We start from the raw sequence: 10,700 nt of genomic DNA on the forward strand, positions 1-10,700 counted from the left end.
TTTAACACATCTTATGATTACCACTTGAAAGACATGTTGTGTAGAAGCACTAAAAACGGAAGTCACAAGCTGTGATGTTTGAGAGTTCTGAATTCATCCCTGTGTGCATTCATCAATTTTGTAGGTTATTGTGTGAAGGACTTTATGTTTAAAAATGTATCTGAAGTTTGTTTCAGTGTCTTTACTGTAAGTGCAGGCAAATGCTCCCTTTGGTTCCTGTATTCATCCAAGCTGATTTTACATCATACCGGTTTGGTTAGTTAATTTGTGTTTGTCTGTAAAACTGAGAGGACATCTGTGTGTTCTCTCTGGTGTACGGAGGCATTCTAAAGAAAACAGGTAGTACAGTGGTGAACATTGCACTACAGTTTGTTTCCCTAGTTTTAGCTATTTATATCCATCAGTCTTGTTCTTCTGCTAGATTTCCCTTTAGTGACAAATGAAGAGATCTCTGCACTCCCTACTGTGAATGTGTTCCCTGGAGGCAAGTACGCAGGAGCCAAATTGAAGTCGGTGATCAGGATGTTGCATGGATTGCTGGAACAGGGAGTCCCTTCTAAAGAGATTGAAGTGAGTACTATTTGTCCTTTAAAGTCCTTTCTGTAGTATGAAAGAGTTAGAAATAGAATGGCTGGTTCATCACTGCCTTAAACACCACAGCTCTTTAATTAGCAGCTCTAAAGGGATGAAAAGACTTCTTTTACCAAGGACTTCTTTCCCTTCCCCCACTAGCTGCTGAGCGACAAGATTAGTTTGAACCATTTACGTCATTCTTACTTCTGGTACGTTACCAAGTGCATATGATGTGAACAGGCAGAGGCAAGTTAAATAAAGGCGCGGAAATTTAGCTGCAGAATGTGAAAACAGCCTTTCCAAAGTCTTAAGCCAGCCATGTTACACGATCTCTTTTTTGGGAGAATGAGATAAAATATTTACATGATAATGGGGGAGAGGAGGATGTGTGTGTTTCTCAGCTCTCTGAAATTAGATTCCTTTCTGTGGATCAGTTATTTTCCATGTCCACATTAAGATTATTTTTTCTTATTCTGTCTGTTAAAGACTTGGTTGCATAACTGCTTTTAATCCTGTTACCATTCAGCACTTTGTAATGCACACGTAATCGCTTCTTTACAGAATCTTCAAGAGTTAAAACCTTTGGATCAGTGTTTGATTGGACAAGCAAAGGAGAATAGGAGAAAGAACAGATATAAAAACATACTTCCTTGTAAGTCCTAACTAACCTGAAGTTCACTGATGTTTCGTCGCCATCTTTATGGTCAGAATTGGATGAATTGGATCAGAAGTGGGATGATTTGATTCCCAATCTGCTACTGCTAGTAGTTCTGCTACTGAGTAGGGAGAAAAATCTGCTAGGGAGAAAAATCCGCTACTCATTTTCTACACTTTGAAATCAACTTTAAGATCAGTGAACTGTAGACATAGGCATGGATGTTTACAGATTTCTCAGTTGTTTCAGCAGATTCTGTGTCTTAAATGCAATATGCATATGGAGCCAGACAAGATTTTTCCAGTTTCACCCATATAAAATTGGAAAAACAGACATATGTGCTATTGTCAGTAAATTTCCTGCAATGAAATTGCTTTAGATGTGTGGAGGAGAAGTGAGAACTGACAAAGGTTAGTTCTGACTGAGAAATATTCAACCTCGGTTTCAGAGGTGCTGCAGTTCAAATCACATATCCTCACTGTCTGCTGATTTAGATTTCTCCCCTAGCCATCTTTTTCTTTATTCAAAGAGATGTACTGATTACTATACTAAAGCAATTAATTATCATAGTGATTTTTTTTTTTATGAGATCTGGAAGCATCTATAGATCTAAGTACTGTGTGAGTCTGTAAGGCTCAGCTTCTCTGTTGTGTGACAGTCTAATTATGTGTATGGATGATACTGAGGTATTTTTGTTGTGTGGGGATTGCAGATGATACCACTAGAGTACCTCTTGGGATCGAAGGTGGATACATCAATGCCAGCTTCATTCGCATGCCAGTGGGGAATGAAGAGTTTGTTTACATTGCGTGTCAAGGACCTCTCCCTACCACTGTAACAGATTTCTGGCAAATGGTTTGGGAGCAAAACTGTACTGTGATTGCCATGATGACTCAAGAGGTTGAAGGAGAAAAGATAAAATGCCAGCGTTACTGGCCAGATGTGCTCAATAAAACCACCATGATAAATGATAGACTACGGCTTGCTCTTGTGAGACTCCAGCAGCTGAAGGGCTTTATCATTAGAGTGCTGGAGCTAGAAGAGATTCAGGTAAGTGACTCTAATTCTGCATGCTGATATTTTTTTCTGAGTGTTAGCTTTTTTATCCTCGTACTTCTGGCTTGCCTGCTTTCAGTTGCAATGTCTACATCAGGAGGTAACCCAGGGCTTCTCTTTGCCCAGTGATCATTACTGGGCAACTCCTCCTTGCTGAAGCTTGTGCTATTGGGTGACCTTTATAGGAGACAGCAATTGGGCCAGGACATGATTTCATTATGCTAATGAGACTCTAGATTTTGGCTCCCTAGGTGTGTTTGGCCACAGAAACATATAGGGATGTGAAATTCAGTCTAGATAGTTAATTTCCCTGTGTGATCAGCTCAGTCTGCACAGTGAACCTTATACTATTCAGTTAGTTTATAGTTATTTTCAGTTTAGCTCATTGTTTCTCTTACTGAATTACAGGGCACCTTCATTGGGCAAATCCCTCTCTTCGGAGACTCTTTCCTTTGGGAACTTTCCTTTTGTCTTTTTATTCTTCCCATGTGTTACATTTTGTTGTCATTGTTTTTAAACCTCAGACGGGTGAAGTACGGCACATTTCCCATCTGAACTTCATCGCCTGGCCTGACCATGACACCCCTTCTCAACCAGATGATCTGCTTACTTTCATCTCCTACATGCGGCATGTCCATAAATCAGGACCTATCATAACTCACTGCAGTGCAGGCATTGGACGATCAGGGACCCTGATTTGTATAGATGTTGTTCTAGGGTTAATCAGCAGAGACCTCGATGTGAGTACCCAAGAGGGTGAGCTAAGCTGTGCTTTTGACTGGCCAGAAATGTCTTTCATTGTATCTAAGCATGTCATGATGTAATTCATGTTACATAAGTCAGGGTGTAAAACAGCAATACCTGTGAAATGTACTTCTTCGTTGATGATCCCTGGGGGGAAGAGCTCTAATGTCTGCTGGTTCTTGGTTTAGCTCAGTGAATCTTGCTAAGTGTCCTATTTGGTTGACATGTCAGCAATCCAGCATTGCTAGGTATCACTTGATGTGCTAGGGTATGTTGCAAGGACATCCCCTGCCGTAGCGGACTTCTTGCGTATGTCTTGGGAACACCAGTGTGTTGCCATGATGACTCGGGCAATTGCAGGAAGAGTTAAAACGCCTGCCGTACCTGGCTGGGTGTACTCAGTGGAATCATCGTGTTAAGTGGTGTCAGGGATGAGAGTCGTGGCGCTCAGTCTGTCAGAGATCCATGAACTGTTGGACGGTGGCTAGAAGCTGATCAGAGTATCTGTTTAGGCAACTGGATCAAAAACTCAGCAGGCAAACATCTTAGCTGGAGATGAGGGTATGTAAATTCCCTTTTCCAGCACATTCAGGGATATGCATTCTACGGTCATCCAGAGGAGGGTGCTAGCTGGCTTCCTTATGTCTGTGTCCTTCAGCGGCCTGGTGTAGCAAATCTTGTGAATTCATGGAGATGAGCTGTCATGCTTAGCTCAGCGGGGTTTCCAAGCACCCACTAAATGTCTAGAACTTTATAGACCTGGGGGACTAAAAAGAGGTTCGTCGGGTTGGACCAAGGGGCTCTCTTTTCTGCACATTCAGCTCCCAGTAAGAATGAGCAAGAGAGTCGGTGCATAGCGAAAGAAAACAAGGAAGGTGTCTGACGTAGGGAGGCCACATCCATATTGCCCAGAGACACCACATGCTGGTTATCTACCAGACATGCATAGGCTATAGTGAATAGTTATTTGTTTCACTACTAAATGTTTAATGTACCTATTTGGATTCCTTGGTTTGGTGGTGGGAGCGTTTCCTTTGTATGCATGTCTGTCTTTTTTAGAATGTTTAACTTGCTCTTTGTTTTGGTAGTTTGACATATTGGACCTGGTGCGCATGATGCGTCTGCAGAGACATGGAATGGTTCAGACAGAGGTGAGTCTGGCATCCCCACGCACGCATTAGGGGGAAGACACTGGAATTCTAACTCTGACATGCCAGGAAACTTTGTGTTGCACCTGGTGATTGTCTTTGTATCCTCTCATGCAATGTTTGTGTCATGAGAATTAAATCAGATGCATACCAGTGAGTGGCAGTACATATTTAACAGTTGTAAATGTATGCAGTTTTTAACGTGCTGTACTCTATTGTTCTGATTTAAAAAAAAAAAAAAAATATATTTGTCTTCAAAATCTGAGCTTTTTTGACTAAAAATAGCATTATAAACTGAAGAAGACCAAACTGTAGCTGCTATGAATCACTGATGCTACGAGAAATGTCCTGAAATCTCCTTTGGGGAGTTACTCAGCGAGAAGTTAAATGACTCTTTTAGGAATAATCTCGATCTGGAGCTAATTGACTTTACCTTAGAGAGGGACATCACAAGGTCTTGTTAAAATCTACGCTTTTTCTTTGAATGTGAAGCGATTGTCAAATCACAGTTAAAATACAACCCTAAACCCAACCAAAAAACTATCAGCCCCACCTCACACCCCAAAACAGGTATTAGCCCCCACACCTGTATCACTGAGTTTAAGATAAATTGCACTGTCATCTGAGTTCCGTAATGTATCTTCAGTGGCAGGGGAATGCCCGTATCTAAGTTGAGGTTGCATATTTCTCCACTGTGGGTTTTTTGTTTTGTGGTGGATTTTTTTTTTTAATTATTTAACTTCAGAAATAGTATTGAAATCAAGTGTTGTGCACCTGTGAAATGCTGGTGAGAGTGAATTGCTTGCGTGGTGCAAGCATTTTTCACATGTTCTGTAATTTCCTCTCTTCTGCAGGATCAGTACATTTTCTGCTATCAAGTTGTGCTTTATGTCCTGAATCATCTCCAACATGAAGAACAACAGAGAGGCAAATACAGTACTGAAGCAGAAGTGATTTTAAAATAAGGAAGCAAGGAGGTCTAGAGGCTCTCACCTCTTTTCTTCATTCTGCCAATAGTTTTCCAGTCCCTTTCTTCAGTTGCTGTCAAATGTCTTTTCTATAAAGTCTCTATGTCATTCCAAATAAGGTATATAGTTATAAGGAAAAGGGATAGCTCATGCAGTACCACTCATGTCTTCAACCCCATGGACACATATGTGAGATTTTTGTATAACAGTAAATAATATTTAATAAAGCTGCATTTTTTTGCAGCTTCCTTAATGTGTGATAAAATACTGAAATAAAAATATTTTAATTAAAAAAAAAAAGTAAGAAGGAAAAAGTAATCTTATAATACTTCCTGCAGTTCTGCAACTGTTTCTGGTTTTAGAGTATTTCTTGCTTATGGGGAGGGGGAGGGAGAGGGATGAAGCAGTATTTTTATCCTGGAAAACTTTCTTACAAAGAAATTTTACTAGTCTCTTTTAAAAGCTTGTTTATGGCACAGAATTTTTTCCCTTTTAGTACAGGTTCGGCTATCTTACAGAGGGTATCTTGAAATCAGCATTTAAGCTTTAAGAGATGCCTGTTAGCATAAGGATAGTAGTGAATGTTTACTGTAAGTATCACAGTTAATAATGTTTACTGCATAGTTTCATGTATATATTTATATACTTTTACAAAGAAAAAGAATTATCAGGTGTCTAACCTTATAACTGATTAGGCATCTCCACTCTGTAAATAAAAAGTACACCTAAAGTACACCGATCAGTGGGTCTGGGTATTTTTGTGTCCTTCTGACTGATTTTTCTTGGCCTTATATGGCATATCCTTCATTCTGGTTGCTGCGCTGCTTAAGAAATTTGCAACAGAAGGGCTTTACACATTTAAAATTTTCAGTGTCCTACTGTTCTTTGGTGTCAGGTTCAAAAAAACTGCAGAACTGTGGATCCCTTTATAGAGTTTCCACACTATGGCAAAAGGATGAGGATATTTTCCATAGCTCCTTGTTTTTCAGCATACCTGGGCATCAAGACCCATGTCATGTTTTGTTGGTTGTGTTTCAACTTGGGTGATCTGACAAGAATGTAATCCTACTCTGCTCAAAGCAACCAGGCTTGAGGTGGGAGGCAGGACATCGAGTTCCAAATATCTCAGTGTTTTAGTGATACTGTAAACAGTCAAAACTGTTCTGCAAGGAAATCCACATTTTATGCTGTATGGGAACCTTGGATGATGCATAACTGCCATCAGCCAGCACAGGGGTTGGAGCAGTATTCCTGCCAGTGTTTGCCAGAACTGAAGCTTGTGACTTGTGCTGTCAGGAAGGGTGTAAGAGGACTAATTTGACAATGTTCTGCATTGCAATGGTGGAAATATGTTCCGAGGCCTGTGATTATCAAAGGTTTTCACTACGGAATAGTAGCCCATGGTGTTCTGGTGTCCCAAAACTGAACCAGTTGCTGTCTTGCTTGTTTACTGCTATTCTAGGTAGCAATAGCATGACTTCAAAAAGGAAAAGAGCCTTTTTCACTTGTCACAGTAATGCTATGATTTTATTCCTTCCAGCATACCAGCGAAGTCGGAAAATTGTGCTTTTTCAGAGCAGTGTAGTTTGAGGAAGGAAAATTAATTCTGTGTAGATAGAAGCAGCGGCAAATTGACTAGCCATGTTGACAGTACCCTGATATGAAGGAGCTTTAAAGTGAAGACAGAAGACTTTCAGGACTACAGTTGTGAACAGGCAGAGTAAGTAACTGCAGCTAGTTGATACGCTGTTGCTACTGTTTTAATATAAATATTGAGTTCAGAGGATTTGGATATGTTTGGGTTTTAGACAAAAAAAAAATATAGTAATTAGACAGTATGGTTAAGGCAGTGGAATTCTTCCTTTTCATGTTTTCAGATACATGCCAAACAATGTAGAAACAGGAACTGATTATTATAGAGTGTGCTACAGGAAGCCCACTTTGGTGTGGCGCAATCAATTTGCATCCAATTACAGCTTATGGAAAACACAAATCAGTGTAAGATTCCAGGATTTGCTGCTTGTCCTCACAAATATGAAGGTCTGTGGTATGTTATACCCAATTTCCTTTTAATGATGGGTACAGAGAAGACTTCTGATAAAATAGATGAGCCCCAATGGGAAGCATTCAGGTGTTCCTAAGAAGTCATGCATGTGTGGTGACAGGTGTCATTGGCCTCTTTCTAGAAGTGTTCTGAGTTGCTTTGGGCTTTTGTCTCAACCTTCAGCAACTGGATATCTAATAAAGATGGAGTGCTCCCTAGTCTAATACTTGTAGAAGACACTGGAAAGGTGTCTGTTTTCTGCCAAGCAGGTGGAACTTGCCATCTGTGAGGCTTGATATTGCCAATTTGGTTGAAATAGACCCCACAGCTCAAAACTTGTCACAAGAAAATGGGTGTGCTTATGCAATGTGATTACTGAAGTTCGGTTACTGCATGGAACCTGGTTGGAAATAATACACCAATACTCATCTTTTTCACCACGGATTAAACTACCTGTGTTGGACTTGGGGGTTGGGGAGGTGTGTGTTAGAGCAGGGGCAGGGTGTGAGGAGGAGTCCTGAGGAGGAAGGAGCGGCAGAGACAAAGTGTGATGGACTGACAGGGAAACCCTCATCACCCTGTGCTGCTGGGGGACAGGAGATAGAGAAATGGGGAGCAAAGCTGAGCCCAGGAAGAACGGGGAGGTGGGGAAAGGTGGTGTTGTGTTTTTTGGTTTGTTTTTGTTTTTTTTTTTTTTTAAGATCTGCTTGGTTTGTCTCTCATTATCCTACTCTGATTGGTAACAAATTGGGGTTGTTTTTCCCCAAGTAGTCTGTTTTGCCTGTGACCATAATGGGTGAATGATCCCCCCCTGACCTCACCTCCACCCACAGACCTTTCCTTGTATTTTCTCCTCCCCATCCCACTGGGGGAGGAGCAAGCAAGTGGCTGCGTGAGGCCGAGTTGCCGCCTGGACCTAAACCATGACACTGCCTAAAATCTTTATGCCCTGTTTGAAGAAATGAGAACAAAAAAGACTGAGAAGTTAGTTCCTTGAATTGAAAAAATGCTGTGTCCTTTCTTAATATGCTAACTAGGTAATATTCAGGGTGGCAAAATCTTTAGTGACTTCTTTCCCCCTTCATTTTCCACCCCCTTTTCTTTTTTAGAACTCTGATGCCGTGCTGAGTAAGCAGCCAGGGTGTGCTCCAGCTGAAAGGGATTTTCCTTTCTATAGGTTTCTGATTTTCTGAGTGAAGTTTACCAGATTGGGAGAAAAAAACCTAATATATAACCCATTTTGGGTCTAATTAAAGAGCTGTCCTTTTGTGTTAATCCAAGAGAGAAAGGATCCTCTTTTTTCTTCCAACCAGAATTAGCTGTCAGAAACATACATGCTTTGCCATATAAGCAGCACTGTGCCATTAGCAGTTTATTGTACCTTTGGTTTTTCTTGCTGGTCTTTGCCTCTGCAAGAGAGGGGGAACAGTCTCAAAAAGAGGAATTCCAGGTGTTCTTTGGAGATTATTTTGAGGTCTTATTACTGTTGCTCCTTGAATGCTTCTAAGCAGCCTCTTCCTTTAAAACTTCCATCCTTCTAAAACTAGCTATCTGTGGAAAATAAGTACTGAAGAATGATAGCAAGTTTTTCAATGTGTATGGAATGCTTTTCTGTATTATGTGTGATGTTTTGCAGGAAGATCATGAAAGGTGGTAGGAAAATATTCAAATATTTCCTTTAAGTGGAAGCAGGCTCATAAGTGGGGTGTAGGTCTGTATTTCTGTTAACATTTGTGCATCATCCTCTGTTGGTGAAAGCCAAAGTAGAAGCCCATTTTCTTTGGGTATTTAGGTGACTGCAGCTGCAAAACGTCTTCTGGCTCCATGATGAGGTGGGACATAGGAGGGACAATGAAAGATAACACGGGAGAAATCTTGAGAGCTGGACAGCTCTTCCTGTGAGTTGAACTACATTGTAGTGACGGTGTTCTGTAGCGACTCTGCATGTGTGGCAGAAGCCAGTGCAATACCCACCCCTGCAAAGCTCTTAAATGAAGGCACAAGGTAATAGTTGGGCCAGGATAAGTAATGCATGTGATAAACAGCGTAGAAGAAAATTTTAATCTAAGGTTTGAAGGTTCAGAAATGGCTGACTGACATTTTTGGCCACAAAAATGGTGGCAAAATGCTTACAAAGTGTTTCTCACTTCTTCCATAGTAAAAAATCCAACCAAACAAAGAAAACCACCACACACCAAAAACCCAAAAGATAACTCTTCTCCCACTGAGAAACTAAAGCAGTTTGGCCCCTTGTGTATGCTAGTAGGGATACAGAAACCTATTAGCTGAGGGCCAAATTTCATTAATGGAGTGTGGAAGGCACTTTGCTAACATTCAGAATGTGAGCCACCATCAGGATGCAAGTTTGAATTTGACATCCACTGAGAGTTAGTTCAGAACAAAACAAGGGGTAAACATGAAGTGGTTTGTGGCTTCAGCTGTGGCTGAAGTGGAGAATCAGTTCTGTGCTGTTGCTCTGCACTGAAGGGGAAACTCAGGGAAATGAAGGGAAAACTCAGGGAAATGTTACTCATCATTTAAGTAGCTTTGAGACGACGTGGCTCAGTGAGTTCTGTGGGGTTTCTGTGGTATACTACTTCATTTTACCTGTAATGCAAGTGTGTCTGATGTAATCCGGTAGTTATTTTCACGTAAAGTGTGGGGGGAGAAAAAGTGTGTCTACCTGTTGATTGATGGGGAGAAGAAATGCACTAAAGAGAAAAAAAAAAAAAAAGGCATAGCAGTGAAAGAGAAGTGCTTGATACACTGTATACATTTCCATTGCTGAATTTAGCGCCTTTCTTAGCCTAGAAGTTGAAATACCAAATCGGTGCGTTCCCCCTGTGGTGTTTCAAAATCAAGGCAGTCAAATAAACCCATCAGTGAAGAAACAAGGTCTGCATTTATCTGAAGGTAAATCAAAGATGCTGTCAGATATAAGGGTCTGTAGGAAAAAAATGCACCTTTTGATTCATGGATGCTCTAGAATTATGTTTGGGTCCTCTTGAAGAATCCTGGAGCAGAAGTAGTGCAGAGCTCAAAGAGGGCCTGGTCATGAACAGCAGCATGGCAGGCAGGTGCTTAGAAATCCTGGTTGGGCTGGAGAGAGGAAGCTGGTAGGGACTAGTCCTGGAAAGAGATTATTTCATGTGGGGAAAGATTCTCTCTTCCAGGAGCAAGACAGTGCTCACTACCTTCAGCCAGCTTTTTTTGTAAGCAGAAAAACAGCTGCATGCTGTGATGGCATTGCTGTTTTCCATGGGGAGGGAGTGACTCACCTGGAAGCCTGGGGTGAGGGGAAGGAGCAGTGCTGCTTGGTTTAAAAAAAAAAAAACCAAAAAACACAAAAACAAACAAACAAAAAAAACGCCACCACACTTCTGTAGCTGGCATTCAGACCTAAATGTGAAATCACTTGCTGCACATTCTTTCTACTGATTTGGTTGGACAGCCAAGTGGTCTCTGTGGGGAGCTGTGTTTCTTGATGAGATGTTAGGGAAGGGTTGGTTGGT

At 41.1% G+C, this 10,700-nt stretch overlaps 1 protein-coding gene across 1 annotated transcript in view; it reads left to right on the forward strand.

Annotated features, from left to right (window-relative positions):
* PTPN13 (protein tyrosine phosphatase, non-receptor type 13 (APO-1/CD95 (Fas)-associated phosphatase)) overlaps positions 1-5,141 on the forward strand; it is a gene marked incomplete at its 5' end in the record, with an annotated part of 42,034 nt that extends 36,893 nt beyond the window's left edge. The window contains 6 exons of the mRNA XM_010149257.1: positions 422-570; positions 1,135-1,225; positions 1,941-2,278; positions 2,809-3,024; positions 4,117-4,179; positions 5,031-5,141. Coding sequence (XP_010147559.1) covers positions 422-570; positions 1,135-1,225; positions 1,941-2,278; positions 2,809-3,024; positions 4,117-4,179; positions 5,031-5,141 — 968 coding nt within the window. The remainder of the gene's footprint in view (positions 1-421; positions 571-1,134; positions 1,226-1,940; positions 2,279-2,808; positions 3,025-4,116; positions 4,180-5,030) is intronic.
* Between the last annotated feature and the right edge of the window lie 5,559 nt (positions 5,142-10,700).

Source organism: Eurypyga helias, unplaced genomic scaffold (assembly GCF_000690775.1).
Source record: "Eurypyga helias isolate BGI_N326 unplaced genomic scaffold, ASM69077v1 scaffold7363, whole genome shotgun sequence".
Lineage (NCBI taxonomy): Eukaryota > Metazoa > Chordata > Aves > Eurypygiformes > Eurypygidae > Eurypyga > Eurypyga helias.